General features: G+C 36.3%; 1 protein-coding gene across 9 annotated transcripts in view; it reads left to right on the top strand.

The window, feature by feature from the left end:
• The window catches only part of KIF21A (kinesin family member 21A), an 87,094-nt gene that overhangs the window by 45,288 nt on the left and 23,147 nt on the right, over window positions 1–18,659 (top strand). For 4 of the 9 annotated variants that reach the window (XM_015627971.3, XM_015627974.3, XM_015627978.2 and 1 more), the window contains exons 11-25: window positions 632–835; window positions 4,036–4,074; window positions 6,309–6,393; window positions 6,566–6,683; window positions 7,803–7,991; window positions 8,780–8,979; window positions 9,375–9,482; window positions 9,981–10,049; window positions 10,159–10,370; window positions 11,055–11,208; window positions 11,586–11,786; window positions 12,119–12,220; window positions 13,964–14,129; window positions 14,614–14,634; window positions 18,496–18,556. In XM_015627971.3, coding sequence (XP_015483457.1) covers window positions 632–835; window positions 4,036–4,074; window positions 6,309–6,393; window positions 6,566–6,683; window positions 7,803–7,991; window positions 8,780–8,979; window positions 9,375–9,482; window positions 9,981–10,049; window positions 10,159–10,370; window positions 11,055–11,208; window positions 11,586–11,786; window positions 12,119–12,220; window positions 13,964–14,129; window positions 14,614–14,634; window positions 18,496–18,556 — 1,929 coding nt within the window. The remainder of the gene's footprint in view (window positions 1–631; window positions 836–4,035; window positions 4,075–6,308; window positions 6,394–6,565; window positions 6,684–7,802; window positions 7,992–8,779; window positions 8,980–9,374; window positions 9,483–9,980; window positions 10,050–10,158; window positions 10,371–11,054; window positions 11,209–11,585; window positions 11,787–12,118; window positions 12,221–13,963; window positions 14,130–14,613; window positions 14,635–18,495; window positions 18,557–18,659) is intronic. The other 5 variants (XM_015627973.2, XM_015627980.3, XM_015627976.3 and 2 more) reach the window with 3 other exon arrangements.

An 18,659-nucleotide genomic window follows, 5' to 3' on the forward strand; every position in this document is an offset into this window, starting at 1 on the left:
AATGAGAGTAAGATGTTGTCTAAATTATGGTGATAACTTAATATTGTTGCACCAAGAACAGTAAAACTTGGAATGATTCTTTTATAACTTTGTAACAGCATATAAAAATTACAGTACTGAGAAATCACTTGTTTAAAAAATGTTTTATAAAAAATATGTTTTTAAAAAAATACTTCCTCTTAAAATTCAAAAGCTCTTAAATATTTTAGATATTTTTATTTATTTGTGTTTTGGACATATAGCATACAAAAAATTATCTAGCCTATCCTCAGTTGATGTTAGAGCTTTTGTGTGGCTTTCATATACTATGTATATTCATAAAGCATATTCAGGTGTGTATCTCTCTCTATATATATATTTATCTGTGTATGTTCATATAAACATATTTTCATGTATTCTGTCTAGGTTATATGATATATGTAAAATACATATATAACCATTGTGTAAAATGGTATTTTAAATTTAAGGGAATTTACTACATTGTATTTTTTTAGACTTCTTGGTTTGTAGTTTCTTTTTAGACTGATTGTAATGCATTGAAGTTACAGAGGCAAAAGAGCATATATCTCATGTACTGGCAATACTTGTAATTCATGGTCTACAATTCTTCCTTTTATTGTTTTTTTTTAAGAGCAAAATTATTAGAAAGTGAAGCAGTGAATGAAAATCTTCGACGCAACTTGTCAAGAGCCTCATCAAGAGCCACGTACTTTGGTGGACCATCAGCATTTTCTGCTTCTATGCTTTCCTCAGAGAAAGAGACAATGGAAATACTAGATATAGCCAAGAAAGATCTAGAAAAGCTGAAAAAAAAAGAAAGGAAAAAGAAAAAGAGGTGGTGTATTAATTATAATGCTATTTGTTTTCTCTTTCTTAGTAAAAAGGCCTATTTTCTTAACTAGTGAGACTTAAAAAGGCTTGTTTTGTGGGTTTGGACTCTAAATTGCTCTTCCTTCAAACCCTTTTACATGTTGAAGTTACAGGTTTTCTTTTGCATCTTTTCTTCCAGTGAAGTGTGCAGTATTTGTAGAATTAATGTCTCCTTTGTAACAAACCTTTCTATTTAATTACACTCAATGATGAAAGCACAGGTGCTCTCTTCTAGATTTTTATATTTTTAAAAATTTCTTCTAAAATGCACCTGAAATTTAACTAAAGCTTGAAAAAATTACAAAAGTTTTTTCAGCTCATGTCAAAACTGAAACGGCTTTCTGAAGAAAAGATATTCTGAGTAGCTGGGGATTCTTTGGTAGCTGTTGGAATGGCTTCTTTTGCTTTATCTTTTGCTTCTATGAATGTTTTTTTGAGGTTTCCTAAGTCTCTGCAACATCATGCTTTGCTGGTTTTTTTGCTGTCCAACTTCTCATCTACTAAAATCCTCATAGACATTGACATGCCTGTTTAGATAGCAGTAAGGCTTTGTGTACTCAGACTTTGAATTCATTAAAAATCTCTCAGTTTTAGCTGAAATTTTCCATGCTTCTAATCTGTTATTCTATTTAATAATGGCCTCTCAGACTTCTACAAGTTTAGAGTAAAACTATAAAAGTTTAGTCTTAAAAGAATCAAAGTATAAAGTAGGTGAGAGTCAGCCATATCTTCAATTTTAAGTCCTATACCTGTAAATCCTTTCACCACACAAATGTCTGATAATTTTAGAGAACACTCATTTTAAGAGCAACTGGATTCTTTGCATATCGTTTTTCAGGAAGCTTAGACTTTTATGGGGATTTTGATAGATTTTGCCTCATTTTTGTAAGAACTTGAGAGCAAGATGGAAGTATTAAATAAATCAGCAGAATGTTCTGTCCTCTCTTCAGCCAAGCACTTCAATATGTCCTTTAAATGTAAATGCAGGAACAAAGAGATTTGATTTTGTACATTTGTAAAGCATTTTAAAATCAAGCTTTCATTTAACTACATGCTTAGATAGAGCCTCAGTTGTTAGGTTGTGTTTTTATAGTTTATTTTTGGGTTTTTTTTGAAAGCTAGTCATACTTTTCTCACACCAGGAAAATAATATTGTGATGGGTTGGCCAAGTAATCAGATCCAAAAGTAGGGACTACTTACCATAAATTATTTTTGAAATCAGTTTTGAATTAGCATTTTGGAATTAGAGAGCTATAGAAAAATTCAAGTTGGAAGACACCTTTTGGTGACTCCATCTTAAAGTGAGCCATGTGTTCTATAAAATGGGGTGACATTTTTCAAAGTGCTGCTAAGGTTTGAATCTATCTACTGGCCTATCTACAGACTGCTTTGTAGTAAATATTTAGAAATTTCTGAGGTGCATGTGTTGGGAGGAATATTTGTTAGATGCTAAGAAATGTTAGAATTTGAGAGATTGTACATTGTCATGCTTATTATCTGCAGAGTGCTTCTATCCTATTAGTGAAAAGTCTATGTAAAGGTTATATTGCTGTGAATTTTTATTCTATTGAAATTTCAGGAGTTAGTGGTGTGTACATTAATGTAATGCACAGACACTTTGCCAGGCAGTTTGATGGGGATTCTTTGTTTTAATTTTGTATTCTACAGGCATTTAGCTACATTTACTCAACTATTTCTTTTTAGTGTTAGTATTCTTTTAAAGTTGTCTAACTAGCAGTTTTCTACTAAAATGGGATTGGTAAGCCTAGCTAGTAGTTCTGCCCCATCTGCTGATTTTCTTGGTCTTTTGTTTCCTGGTTATGGGTCAGTATGACAAAAAGTAGATCATTTTAAATACATACAACTTATTTAAATTGTTGTGAGGTAGGCTGAAGGCCTAAGAGCAAGGTTCTGAATGAGCAGCAGGTATGTACTGCTATATATCTGTAGCCTTTAATAAGCATCTGTCATAAGTTTTATTTGAAACAGTTTACACAGCAGTAATATTTTGCCTACTGAAAAACTGACATGATTGGAGTGTCCCACAGTGTGACTTACCCACTAGAAGCCCGCCCCTGAGCAAATCTTCCACATTCTTTGCTATTGTTAGTCAGCCATATACACCTGGTAACCATTTCTGCTTTCTTTTGACTCCCCAAACCTTTATTAAACTAAATTAGTGATGAAAGTTACATGGGGTTCAGAGTGCTAGCTCCTAGCTGATACTGAAGGAAGATGATAGGCAGTATAAAGTGAAAAGGCAACGAAAGCTCTTGCTTGAAACTTTGTCATAATGGGAAATGAGGAATTTCAGTAGTTGATGAATTTTAAGCCATCTCTATGCTTACATATGTCGTGCAGACTTTCTTTACTGATAAATCCTCATTTATTCAAGATTAAAAAGTACAGGCAGAAATACTAACATTTTATCCATCTCATTGCTTCTGGTGCATGTTTTTTGTTAATTTATTTAAAAATAACAAGAAATTATTGACATGGACTTTCTGAATCCCAGAAAAATAAGCTGCAATTCTCTACTTCTTATTTAAAAACAAACAACAAAGCCCAAACAAAAAGTGACTGCAGTTTGAAGATCTTTTGTATTAATTATATTCAGAATATATTATTTAGAATACTAATGCTAAAATTTTTTTATTCCTACTTTATATTATGATATTTTATCAGCATATATAAAACTAGTGCATTGGGTTTTTTCCTGATATGTTCTGAGAATATATAACGTTGGGTCTGTGGCAGTATTTGTAATTTTCAGTATTTTACCTGCCATTTTTAAGTGGAGAAAGAGGAGAAAGCTTTTTCTAGAATAGAGATTTGTCTTAATCCATTATTAGAAATAATTCGCAAAGTTAAATACGTTGTCTAAAATTTCTTCCTTAGTGTAACTTGAATTTACACTTGTTATCAGTGGCAGATTAGTTAACCTACATATGCTTCTTCTTTGTTTTCTATTTACTTTCCAATTGTCCAGGATGTATTGCCTTTTTACTACTTGTTGTCTCTTGATGGTATCTTTTAAAATTTCATTTTAAACTCCGCAAGCTCATATATATCATTTTTTTACCTTCTTATCACTTTTGCTTTTCACTGTCTGGTTTGTCCTTCATTGGCTTGGCCTTCCAATACTGTACCTCGTGCTTTTGAAGGCTACAGAAACTTGAGGAAAGCAGTCAAGAAGAAAGAAGGTTGGAATATTTCCCAGGTTTTTAATTACCTGTCATTTCAATTAACTGGTTGTCATACATGAAAAGAAGTTGGGCAGATTCATAGATACTTCAGGAGTAGTTAATGTCCGGAATTCTTTGCTGTGTTTTCATTTTCAACTAGTGTTTTAACTGGAAGAAACCTCTGTTGTGGAGTTGAGGTTGACTCTGGAGTTACACAGTGTTGAAAGCTTGTATGGGGAGGTGGCACCTTCGGGAACTCCTGTTATTAATTGTTTTCCTTCTTGCATAGCCTAAGTGAAATGAAAGGCAGGAGGAAGGTACAGTAGCATGTATAGTATGAAATGTCTAGTAGGCAGTATATGACAACAATAATTTTGGCATGTGAGATCAAGAGTGTCTTGGATCATCACACCTCAGTCAAGTCTGCTGCTTTGGTTTCTGAAAGCATGTGACTTCTGAAAGCATGAAGCCTTGATCATTCCTCCCATTCTGTTTCAGCCAAACAAGTAGATGAATAGTCATTCACAGACAGCAGTTAAATTGAGGGCTCTAAAAAGGGAATTATATTATGATTTAAAGTGAAACTGAAGGAGTTTTTATTTTTCTGCTGTATACTTTGATCCAAAAAACCCACCCACTGAATTGATGCAGATGATCTGAATCCACAGACCAGTAGCATATACATTATGCAGTACAGTTCTGCCTGGGAGAGCTGCTGGCTCTCCTTCCTCCTGTCTCTCTCCTTTCTTAGGCAGAAGACAAATTCTCTGTAGTGGTTAGTTCTGTACTGACTGCAGCTGGAAGGGAAATTGGGGGTTTGCCTCAATCTGCATGAGGATTGCAGCTAAGATCCATTATCTCTTAGGCTTAATAACCAACATAAAACAGAAGGTGTTCTGGTTTGAGGGAGATGAAAATCTGTGGAAATGAGATTGTATCACAGTGTTCCCTGTTAGGCATTTTTTGGTTAGATTTTTTAATTTCAGCATCCCCAGTTGCTGCATGGATTCAGATGGTCCAAGCAAAAGCTTTCCTGCCTTATGCATGGTCAGCTCATAACTGGTAAAGACCAGCATGATGGGGCAGAAGGGAATTAGTTAGCATTGAAGAGATTAAAAAGTAATACAACAGAAAATCGTGGGTACACAGAAGCGCTGTGTTCCTCAACAGGCACTTTTTAGATTCAAACTGTTTCAAAGGTGTCCCTTAACAAATAAAAGTGTCTCAAATCTACTGAATGTTTCTTGTCACTGCACTGGGTATTGGATTTGCCCTGGAGTTTGATCTTGAATCTGAGCTTTTCTTGGTGTCAGTGGAGGAAGATGTGCATTTCTGGTTTCTGTGCCTGATCAGTGACAGCACAACTTGCCAGACTTTTATGCAGCTGAAGTTAGTTGAGGTGTATTCCACATTATGCAATCTTAACCACGGTTTTTCATTATTACCCCCTATGGTGTCTAGCTCTATTCTGTCACATTTTCCCATCCACTGGAGCTTTGGGTTTTGTACATGTAGTACTGGAGGGACTGATACCCGGTCTGTGACAATTTGCAGAGTGCCATTGATTTTTTGTTTTATATGTGCATGTGATGTCTTAAATGTGCACTTAAAAATATTAAAACTTGTCCTAATGGGTATTAGAACAAAACCAAAAAACCCTGCAGTAAACCCTTTTTATTGTTTTATCAACCCTTTTTATTTTTTATTGTTGTATCAATGCCTATTTTGAGCATTCCCTTTATGTCAAAGGAAATAACTAATCAAAAGAGTGGTTATAGCATGATAAATTAGGTTATTGTTTAAGGTTTATACATAAATAATTAAATTTTAAGACTATTCTAAGTACAGTAGGCTCTGTTATGGCTTGAAAGTATAGGAATACTTGTAATGTACATTGTACTTGCACACAATGTTCTTTTATTATTTTGTAAAAGCTACTCTGGGTACACTGCAACTTCCATGCAAAATGAGTACTGCTGTAGCATTTGTCTATTCTGATTGTCCCAGTTGTGCAGTATGCTGGAACAATGTGCTAATCATTACTATTACCTTGCAAACCAAGATTAATTAGGCATTAATTCATTACGTGCAGAAGTTTGGAAGTTGTGTTTTACCCATGCCCAACACCTTGTACATTTTTTTAACTACACTTTATTTTTCATCTTTATTTGGAATTACAACTTACTGGTTGGGGGATGGGAAACACCTGCCATTTCAGTTTGTGAATAATTTGTGTCTGCCTCTTCTATTAGTGTTAAAGAGGATAACACAGACAACGAGCAGGAGAAGAGAGATGAAAAAGGCACTTCAGAGAGAGAGAATAATGAATTGGAGGGAGTAAGTATTTATAAGTGTTTGATTTATTTGTTCATTGTCTGTTTAAAGATTTGCAAGGTTATAGAAAGAAAATTAGGAATAGACTAGGTGAATCCTGCAGCTTCAAAGTGATAGTCACAAATGATTGAGGCATGAAAAAATGTGGAGGTGCTTTAATGTCTATGTTTTGTAGGAGGAAATTCAGGAAGCCAGTGATCATGATGATGAAGAAGAGGAAGATGATGAGGATGATGATGATATGGAAGTTGTTGAAAGCTCAGATGAATCAGATTCTGACTCTGATGAAAAAGGTGATGTCAATGCAATATTCTGTAGAGTTTTATAAATAATATCTGTCAAACCTCAGGTCTTGGTAGGGAAGAAAAGTGTTGTCAGCTCTCTGTCTGTAATTCTCTGGAAAGAGTATGTCCAATGAATTATTTTTTCAGTTATGGTGCTAAAACATGTAATAGATTGCTGATCACATGTCCCTATATTGAATTGGTTTTGAAATTGACCAGAGGCCATCCAGTGTTTGATGATGTGTTTCTTCCTTGATTAAGACATCCAAAGTGTAAGGTTTAAGTACTGGTTTATTTTTATGTCTCTGGACTGATCACAAAGGTGATAGCTCCTATCAGCTCATTTGGAAATGGTAGAATTTAATTTTGAAAGGCTGGAAGTCTATCAGCCTTCACCATTTTTATATGGCAAGAGTCAGAAACAGCATCACAAGCAATTCTCGCATGTGAGTTGGGCCAAATGGGCAAACCAAGTCTCTTGGTTTCTTCTTGAGAGTTATACAAACCATTATCAGGAATCTGAAAAATAATAATCCTCAACTGATATCTTTATTCTGAGGCACATAATCCTAAAAAAAAAAAAGACCTAATTGGCTAAAGAAATTAAACTGTCATGAATTTATCAGGGGGGTTAGTACTTCTTCTTGCTTTTTCCTCCTACTTTTTCCCTTGACCATTCCACTTCCATAACTGAGATGGTGCCTCTCTTTTGAGAATTCTGACTGTGTCGTTCTAAGAGTTAGAGAAGGGAAAGTCTCCATTTGGAGCCTGACAGCAGTCAGTTTTTCCTGTGTAACATGCTGGATTCATGGATGGCAGTTATTCTTCAGCCCTGAGATGTGGCTGAAATCTTGAAGCCCTTTGGATGGGGAAGGTCAGATTGCTGATACTGCAATTTAAATGTGAGTAGTGACAACACAGGGGCAACTGTGATCCAGTGTGACATCTTTCCCAGGTTCTAGGATTGAGAGTGTTTATGAAAGAGACTTTAACATGAACTGCAGATAAGAGGGTTGCGTGGTGCGTTGTGATTTGTGTGGAACAATATGGATTTATAGTAACCCTAAGATTGCAAGGAGTATTCATGTGGTCCTTGCTATTACATTAACAGAAATCTTTCTATTTTAGAAAATTACCAAGCTGACTTGGCAAACATCACCTGTGAAATAGCCATTAAGCAGAAACTGATAGATGAACTGGAAAACAGCCAGCGAAGATTGCAAACACTGAAAAAACAGTATGAAGAAAAACTAATGATGCTGCAACATAAAATTCGAGACACTCAACTTGAAAGAGATCAGGTTCTTCAAAACTTGGGTAAGAAGTACAAAATCATTGATCTTGTATAATCTGTTCAAGTTGAACTGTTTTCTACTTCTTTCATTTTCTTTTTCAAATTTGATGAGAAATTGCAGAAAACAGAAATATGGTTTGTACCCATAATGCCAGTGAATCATTCTTTACTCATTCTAGTTCCTATCAGAATTGAGAGAAAATTTTTTTAAAATGTATTGCTACTGACAGGTATTTAATTTTGGTGAATAAGCATTTTCAGTTTTCTAAGAGTTCTCATAGTTCTGGAGATAGTTCCTGAATTAAAAGTCTATGACTCAGGAGTCCCAAGCCACAAATAACTGCACTTTGGGAATGTATTTTGTTTGTTTTTCTTTTTTAAATATACAGTATATATGCTTTATGGTTACACACTGTCTTAAGCTTTTGCTGTTCCCCTGTTACTCCTTCAGCCTTCCCCACTGATCAGTGTCGGAAAAGGAAGAGGAGGCTTGATGGCTTTTAGGAGTGTTGTTGTTATATGTGTGAATATATGTGTGTATATCTGTGTACATATGTGTGAATGTGTGCTTTTAGATGCTCAGATTTGTTGCAGAGAAGTCAGAGGAAAGTGTTAATGCTTGATATCTTATCCCAGAATGCATACAAGGTGGAAAGTTCAAAGTAGTACAGGTGGCAGGAACTAGATACAAATTAGGTTGTTTCAAAGGTATTGCAGATAATGCTAGAGCAGAGGAAGTAGTTACCTGCTGTGGCTGGCAAAGTAAAAGTACTCTGAACAAAAGCAGATTAAGCATTCTCTTTTGCTCTAGGTTCTGTAGAGACCTATTCAGAAGAAAAGGCAAAAAAAATCAAGTCAGAATATGAAAAGAAACTCCAAGCCATGAATAAAGAACTGCAGAGACTTCAAACAGCACAAAAGGAACATGCACGATTGCTTAAAAATCAGTCTCAATATGAAAAGCAGCTGAAGAAACTGCAGCAGGAGGTGACAGAGATGAAAAAAACCAAGGTATATTTCAGTAAATTGAAGTGTTACACAATGAATGTTTACTGAAAATTAGGTTGAAATCTCCTGTGCATCCATCTACCTGATAACTCTGTTCTTACTGTTATCTGCTTGGAAGTCTGAAAATAGAAGAGACATGAGCGTCAGGCTGTTCCTGGTGGAGAGAGGAGTAGCTTTTAGGTTTAATGAACAAAAATTAAGGTATCAAACATGCATGAGCTTGCACATTATTAGCTGTTATTCAGCACTTAGTGAAGAAGACATTAGATGGAAGAGATGAATGGATAAAAGCTTGTAATATACTGGAAAATGGCAATTGGAAGAGGAAACTCTGTGGTTGGGGGAAGGGAACAGCACTTCAGTGTGAACAGCTTTTGTAAGTGTTGACTTCTTTACAGGTTCGGTTGATGAAACAAATGAAAGAAGAGCAGGAGAAAGCTAGAATGACTGAATCTAGAAGAAATAGAGAGATTGCACAGCTTAAAAAGGAGCAACGCAAACGAGAGGTGATTTGACAGATAAAGAACTTTCATTTGGAATAAGCACCTGTCATTGTGATGTGCTTCTGCTTGCAGGCACACACTGTGTATATGCACTCAATGAAGCAGGCATGTACCTGTATATTTTCACCAGTGAAAATGCACAAAATTTGGTTTGATTTCCATGCAGACACAGTTCCTAGCTTCAGGTGATAAGTCTTCTATTTCCTGTTATGCTTATTGAGTATGTATATCAATTTTATCAGTGGATTAGTGATTCACAAAGTTGTTGCTACTACCTTGCTTGCATGGAATTATTATTTTTGATAGAATTGATACAGTGAAACACTCTTGTTCTGTACTAGGAGGATCAAGAAACAATCATGACTTGAGTTGTAATGTCACAGAAGTTTTGCAGATTTGTATTAATGTGTAGAGGTCTCTTTTTTTTTTTTTGTTTATACACTGCAGTCCTTGTGAGAGATAATGGAAAAAATATCATGTGCTGCTTCTGTTTTTTCACAGCATCAGCTCAAGCTTCTGGAAGCTCAGAAGAGAAACCAAGAAGTTATCTTACGTCGGAAAACTGAAGAGGTACTGTGGCAAAACAGCAGTGCATCTTTGAAAACAGAATGATGTTGTAGAGCTGTAACTTAGACCTCAGTTTTGGGAGAGTTAATTGTGTTTTTGCACTGTTTTTCAGGTCACAGCCCTTCGTCGGCAAGTAAGGCCTCTGTCTGATAAAGTGGCAGGAAAAGTGAATCGAAAGCTGAGTCTGCCTGAGCATTCCAGCCAGGAAGCGAGTTCTAGTGTGTCGGGTGAGCATGAGGGCTCCAGAGCAGCTGCACAGCAGAAGATGAGAATTCCTGTTGCAAGGGTTCAAGCATTATCTGTAACTGCAACAAATGGAACAGGGTAAGGGTCAAAACTTTTTAGGACTCTCTTACAAGAACTGAAATTTTTGTGGAATTTAAAGCAGATACTTTTGTGATGATACATGTTGCAGGAGCTGTTATTTGTCAAATGTTGTCAATTTACTGTTGTCGTGTACTGCTCGTAAAATGGGAATTTTACCATTATCAAATGCATTTCCGTTTTCTGGATTTAAGAAATAATATAATAATACAAAATGGCATTAAAGGGCAAGTCACATAAACTGGATTTTGAAATCTTAAGAATTTTAAATCTGCTCTTCAAGAGCAATTACCTTGGTGGTCCAATGCCAGCCGTGTTAAGTTGACAGAAAAAATTGTCGGAAAATGTAGTTCAGTGTATCAGGTTTATTTGTGCTTTATCACTGTGGTTTGAAGCAGATCTCCTTGTTAAATAGGGAACAACACCTCTGTGGCTTTTGATCTCAGTAGTGCATCACAAAGGATGCCGCAGTGTTTGATACCTGTTTTTCAAGTGCAACATGTTAGAGTGCAGTAGAGTTCAGGGCTAGGTAAGGGCAGCTGTCTGGTGCAGTGAACACCTATGAGAACTTCTGCATGAAGTTTTTAAGTTGTGAAAAATATTCTAGCTTGATCATTTCCACATTCAAATTTGTAACTGGGCTGCTTTAGACCTAGCTGAATATTTCCCTTGAATGTATCACAGGAAGAAGTACCAGCGGAAGGCAGTGACAAGCAGAGTTTACTCCTCAAAGGCAGCCAGGATGAAGTGGCAGTTACTGGAACGCAGAGTGACTGACATTATTATGCAGAGGATGACTATTTCCAACATGGAGGCAGATATGAACAGGCTGCTTACGGTGGGTGATCTGCTGTGAACTGTTGGCTGCCTATCATTGTATTAAAATAGGGAGCACATTATGTTTGCTGTAAATTAATTGCTGTTATGGCAGCATTGGCAAAGTGGCTGGAATCTACTGCAGGCAGCAAAGAAACTTTTGACTCCAGAAGGCATTTGAATCATGGGACTAGTGTGCTTACTAAGAACAAAGAAGCACATTAATGGCATCATGTGCGAATCGATTACTGTATTCACCTGTGTAGCTTCTTCCCATGGAAACCATGATATGTTAGTTAAACTGTAGCAAATGAAGGAAAACAAAAATCTGCTTCAGTGTTCTAAGGGCTTACTAATTCCTTTTTTTTTTTTGTAATGTTATGTCTTTGTGAAAAATAGCAACGTGAAGAACTCACCAAAAGAAGAGATAAGCTTTCAAAGAAAAGAGAGAAGCTCATCAAGGGTGGGGGTGGCAGTGAAGCAGATAGAAATGTCCAAAACATAAATGAGGAGATGGAATCAGTAACTGCAAATATAGACTACATTAACGACAGCATTTCTGACTGCCAAGCAAACATTATGCAAATGGAAGAAGCAAAGGTAGGTCAAATATTATTGCAAAAATTATAAAATGGGAACAAGAAAACAACTAATTGTGATAGCCTTGAAAATGGTCTCATTTAGAAATTAGTTCTTGTTTGTCTGTGTTATTATTGAGCCAGGAAGTAAAAATTGGTGAAAACTTTTATGTGAAGTTTGACATGAAGACTTATGCAGTTGCTACCTGAGTTTTAGTGTCAATAGTGTTATGCTGGCTAAGATTGCAAAGCATTTAAATGTCAAAGCTGATGCTTTCTAATATGCTGGCAATAAATTAATATAATTCTTGGGATTTTTTCACAATCTGACTGAGTTTATTCTTGCACACATAGGAAGAAGGAGAGACCTTGGATGTAACAGCTGTAATTAATGCTTGCACTTTGACAGAGGCTCGATACTTGCTTGATCACTTCCTTATGATGGGTATCAATAAGGTAATGTGCTAAGTGAAGTATGAGTGTGCCAGGACTGTGGCATGTGCCAGGTGCACATATGTCATGCTGATGTAAAGACATGACTAACGTGTGTTAAACAAATCAAAGCTGGTCAACATTGCTGAGTCTTGCTGATTCTCAGTGTGAAGGCCCTTGAGATCTGTCGTCCTCTTCAACTCACTGCCTGTTCTTCAACCCCCAGTAGAACCTACTTCACTGTATTAATTAGTTCATGTTGCTCTTAAAAGAGCACTAGCATTTTGTAATCAAATAAATCTCTGGTTTTTAACAAACTCCTAAAGACAGCTCAAGATCTTTTTTAAAAGACTGGCTTAGCCACCTTTGTACAAATATGAACCTCAGAAAATTTGTTTTAAGTTAGATGTTGATGCATGACATACTTCAGTCTGAGGAGAGCCACAGAGATTGTTCTGAAAGTCTTGGGGATATTTTTTTTCATATTTTCAGAATAAGAATTTGGCACCTTATAACCCTGTGCACACATGTATCATGTGTGCTCTTACTGCTGCTTTCTGTCTGGAAAATGTTACTTGGTCTCATTGAGTCAAATGGAAGATTTCAATGATACTGACACTATCTTTGGGTCAGCCCCCTGACCCAAAGGTCAAAAGAAGCCCCTGAGGTTTCTTTTGCATTCTTGATTCTTCACTATGTAGGAAATCCAAAAAGTCTGTGGAGAAAAGAAAGGGCAAAGAAAATTCCCACAATTGCATTGCCTTCTGGAAATTTCAATGTTTTAATATTTTTTCAGCCCTTGGATGTGTTTGAATGGATCTTGCAACAGAGTTAATGTAAGAAAAGTGCCTCTGACTCACTCTGTTAACAATTTCTCTTTATGATGATAAAAAGCCCCATTATGTGAAGGATTCTGTTATCTTTTTGTTTAGTAATTATCACATAGGAAAGCCAAAGGGATATTTTTTTGCAAAATTGGTCATGCCTACTGTCTGTCCTGTTGTTGTTTTTCACCTACAAAATGTGTCTATTGATATGTAGCTTTATTTCATTCAGAATGTAGTGTGTAAATTCATAGGGCTACACTTGTTACTCAAGCACTAGCACCCCAAGTCTGCTGTTTCCCTACAACTCATTGGAAAGATGTGTTGTACCTTCATTATTCCATACTGTTTCTTTTGGAATTTGGAAATCTATTTGGAAACCATTTCCTGTAAATTTCTTTGGCTGTGTTTTCTAAAACTAAAAAATTCCCACCAATCCATGGATTGAATGAGTTCTGTCATACGTTGGGCTGAAAGGTTTTTCATTAGAAGCTGAAAGTTCACTGAGTGATTGCATAGGAATGATTACAGTTCTGGGTCCCACCCTGTCCCACTTCCATCTCCCCCCTGTTCTTTGTCATAGAGTATCTTAGGTAATAATTTTTTTAAAAGTAGTTATTTGTGAAAAGTGGAGGTTTTGATCTTTCAGGTGCTTGCTACCCTTAATAAATACAAAGACTCTGAATTGCACTTGGGAATCATGTCCCACTTAGCCAATAGATGCTTATTTGCAGTCTGAGGAATGCAAGTTAAAGGAATGCCTGATGAGTCTCTTTAAAAAGTGAAGGAAAGAAAAAGACTCTTTTTTGATACCTGATCTTCAGAATGTGAGAAGGTGGCTACACTGTAAACATTATTTGTGTTTGCAGTTTTTTAAAAATTTTGACAATTTTCATTTTGTAAAACAAAGGTTGTGATAAAACATTTGTCATCTTTCTCCTAGGGTCTCCAAGCAGCTCAGAAAGAAGCTCAGATCAAAGTTCTTGAGGGACGCCTTAAGCAGACAGAAATTACTAGTGCTACTCAAAACCAACTGTTGTTTCATATGCTAAAAGAAAAAGCTGAATTAAATCCTGAACTTGATGCTTTCCTGGGTCATGCTTTGCAAGGTAGTTTTTTCATCTTGTTTTCTGAACAGTCAGCTGCATGTCATGTTTGCCTTTTGTGCATGCTGTACTGGGCATTCTAGACTATTTCTTTTCTGAATAGATGCTGTATTTTAATACCTTATACTTCACAATTGAGATGCATGTATGACATTTTTAAGTAGACCCTCTTGCAGTGAAATGTAGGAAACAAAAGTTTTTTTATTATTGAGATTTTTTAAAATTCAGACAATCTGCTTGCTACTTTTACAGTTTGGAATTGTAACTTCTAAATGTGAAATTCAAAAATTCAATCCCGTTCAATCATCACACATTAGGGATTTTGGATTGGCATCTTATGTTGTTACGGCATCTATTCTACTTCTCATGAGATGATACTAAGAAAAACTTAGAATACATTTGGGTACTTTTGTTTTATTTCTTTTTATAAATGGATATATTTTGATTGGAATGTTGCTTTTTTTTCCTTGTTGCTGTATTTACACAGACCTAGATAGCATACCACTTGGTAAGTATGTTTAGCTTTCTGTGTACTGTACAGCTGCATGAGTTACTAATTCATTCACGTTCACTAACTGATGCATCTTAGAATTTGTGAATGTGTGAAATTTGCATGAACTATTCTGTAAATGTACTCATTACCATGAGCTTAAAGATCATTTCTTCCTTTCTGAAACCAGCCCTAGCTCTCATGGTAGCAGATCTTGTGGTAGTTAAAAGTGAAGACAGTAAGCAGAGCTGTATTTCAAATTATAGCTTGGTGCTTGCAAACCCAAAGTATGTTCAGACTATATAATACTATTTTGTGATATACTACTGTTGTGAAAAATTCTGCTCATCTATTTAATTAAAAAAAAAAAGCAATTCTTAACTTTCAGTTTATTTTTAACCTTTTGCAAATAGCTCACTTTGTAATGTAAACATTGTACAGAATGCAGGACTATATCTCACTTTTTCATTTGGATTTAAGTTACTGACTTCACTGATTTTGAGATAAGTCTCTTGTTGCTGTTGCTTTACAGTTATTCCCAAATGAATTAAGCTTATTGTCTTCCCCTCAAAAAAATTTGCTATATTTGGAACTTGAGAAAAATATTCCTGTTACCAGTGATAATTCCTTTTGTGTTGTCTTGTGCTATTTTTAATCACATTATGCTGTCCTGTGCTAGTTTGCACAGCATTTCAAAAGCACCAAACTACATGGAAGTGTATAGATCATAATCTAGAGATGGTGAGAATTTTGCCAGCTTCCTGTAAGGTGACACCCGAGGATCTGTGTCTGGGGATCTTGCTGCATGCAGCCAGTTATATTTATTCAGGAGCCTCAGTGGTTTGTGTTAACATTGAGTGTCTAGAACAGGCCTTTAATGTGTGTGCATGTTCACCCCATTGGAGCATTGTTTCTCCTGACAACATTGCATTTTTTTTTTAGCTCTGGACTTTTACTTGTTAACATTTGAAGCAATGAAAAGCCACTTGCTAAATGTATTGAAACAGTAGCTCTGTCATCAAATTTTTCATAGTGTTATCTCATTAAAGAAGCTTTTTAACACTTTGCAAGCATGACCTGAGGCTTTTGGAGTATCTAAGCCACTCAAGACTCTGCTAATACTTTATAGGAAGGGAATGCAGCTGAATAGGCTGCACTAACCTAGGTCCAAGCTGAAATCCCAACTGTTGGTAGTCTGTTTTGTGGCTCACTAGTGACCAACCCTTTAGAGCTGCAGGGAGTTCAGACACCACTGTAGAGAGGCTTTGATGCTGGGATTGCCAGCTGGTTCGCAGGGACTCTGTTGGTGCAGGGCCTGACACAGTTCCCGTAGGTAGAAGTGTGGGTGGCAGCAGATCCTGAGATCAGTCTCACCAGGATGCCTGACATCTCAGTGGTAGAGCACAGAGAGCCCTATCCCAAGCAAAGGGATTGCACTTCCAGGGTGTTTGTGATTCACCCTCCTGATGCCTGCTTTCAGACCCAGTATCTTCAGAAGCTCTTAGCCATTTGAATGCACTTGGCTCCAAAAACATTCCTCAGTGTAGTTGTGCGCTTGCATTCAAGTATGGACAAGAAGAAGTTTCAGTCTGCAGAGAAGTACGTCACAGGCTCAGATTTTGACTTGAATAGATTTTCAGTGTACGTCCACCTTGGTGGATAAGCTACCTGCTATTCACTATTCCATCTGCTCTTGTGAAGAGTTAAAATGACCATGAAATTGAATTTTGAGTGTTGCTGAAGTGACTCCTCTTTGAGGAGTTGTGGGAGCTGCTTTTCCTTCCCACCTGTGACATAAGGACATTCAGGGATGTGACTCACAGCCATCCATGTGCAGATCTTGAGAGGGCTGGTCAAATGCCATTTCCTCTGGGTGAACTGTGTTGGTGTGTGGCATCGTTCTGTCACCACTGCATGAGGATGAAGACGAATAATCAGAAAACTTTCCACCTGTTCTGCAATCATTGGTTTACTAGCAGCTATCCCTGCAAACATTATTATCTTTACTAACTTTATTTCTCCTTTCATCTCTTCTCACTCTTGCAGAATCTTGTTCTTTCTACCTTTTTGTTGATTCTGTGCACTGGATTCTATCTCAGGGCTTTGGGCATTCGTCCTGTGTTGAATTGCAGGCAAACTGAAGAAACTCATCAGCTCACATGACAGTGAGCCTACAAATAAAATCCCATCTTTTGTGGTCATTCCACACTTTAGACTTAGTTACCTGTAAAGAGAGATCACAAGTTCTTTATAAGGAGGGGATGAAGTAACATAATTCTAATAGGAATCCTATTGTTTTTAAAAATGCATTTATTTTAGGGATGCTGCCTTGTCTTACTGAAAGGAGTAATACTCTAAATCCCCACTTTTGTAGAAGGCATATAATAATAATAGCAATAATAACAACACTAATAAGAATAATAATAATGAGTATTGAAAGGTTTTAATCTGGCCTCAAATCCAGGATGGAACAAAAAAACCATGAAAATTCAGAGTGCTATTCCTTTGACCCTGGTTTCTTTAGAATGTTGTTGCATTTCTGATAATAAAGATTCCATTGTTAATACAGTAGTTGAGTAACTCTGAAGTGCATTGTTGGTGTTGGTTCTAGGTGGAGGGTTTTAACTTTTTCAGGAAATATCTTTAGAGGCAGTATACACAAAAATACGATCCTTTTCTTTTTTTCCATTCCTTCTCAAAATTCAACTGAAAACTGCATATCTTTTCTCCCTTTCTCCAAAGCATGAACTTGCACTTAAAACATATACATGGAAAACCCTGTTTTAATATGGGTTATATATTATATAAATATATTGGTTCTGTGCATTGCAAATGGTACCTGCTTTTTGTCAGAAATTAAATAAACTCAGTGTCTCTACTAGTAGAGGAGGTGGAATGGAATTATGGAATGGAATCATTACAAGGTTACTTAATCCTTAATAATCATTAATATTTCATGAGTATGTTCAAAAATAAGGGAATTTGCCTGCAAAAATATGTTACCTATGTCCTTGATCTGTGTCTAAAGTATTATTAGAATAACATGCAAGTTAGAGGATTTGCTTCACCAGAAGTTTGGAACTGATTGTACATGTGCCTTTGACTCATTGTCTCAGCTTAATGTGTTGCACCGTTTGCATGCAGATGTTAATTGGATGTTTGACAGTGTTAGTGTGTGGCATGCATGCTGCCTTTGTCTTCTGTGGACAGGTTTGTGTACCCATTTTTGCTTCAAGAACATTTCTATTGAACAGCTTCCTTCAGAAATGAATCTATTTTTAGGAAGCGATTCTATAGTATTAAGTGGTAGCATCATCCTCCTTTAAAACAAATAGTAAAGTGCTTGCTCCTTGTCAGCTCAAATGGTGGCGTTCTGTATCAGAGGAGGCTGAGCCTCAGCTCACTAGCTATTAAAAATATAATTTTCTTTCTCATTATAGCCAGGCTGATTCTGTCTTGGAGCAGGAAGATGAAAAAAAATGAGCAGAAAGAGACATTCTTATTGTCCATTGATTTACATCCCGTATCTTCCATGCCTTGCAGATAATTTTCTTTGCTTTATCTGCTTTCTTACAGATTTCCTTCTAGAATTGCTGTTTTCCTATCTCTATTGCTCTGCTACAGTAGATAGAGGACCATGTTTAGCACAGTATGCCTAGATGAATGATGTATTTAGATTGTATAAAAAAAATTAATTTAGGTGTCAGGAAAATTCAGGGGGAGCTGGACAGAAACTAGTCAAGACATTTTGAATATCCCCATCTTTTGTACTCTGTTCATCTACATTCAACATTGTCTGAGTTGTTTTCTATAGCACTTAAAGCCTTACATCCTGTTGTAGAGGGACAGACTAATGTTATTATTTTGGAAATTTTCTAGAAAATTTGGAAGATAGTACTGATGAGGACGCCCCATTGCACAGTCCTGGAACAGAAGGAAGGTGAGCAAATCTTTGTTACTACCAATTCTAGAAAAATTACTGTTGTTTCCTCCTTTTATAATGCAAAATCATATATCCTTTAGAAAATATCTCTAACATTGTT

This window comes from Parus major, chromosome 1A (genome assembly GCF_001522545.3).
Source record: "Parus major isolate Abel chromosome 1A, Parus_major1.1, whole genome shotgun sequence".
In the NCBI taxonomy this organism is placed as follows: Eukaryota; Metazoa; Chordata; class Aves; order Passeriformes; family Paridae; genus Parus; species Parus major.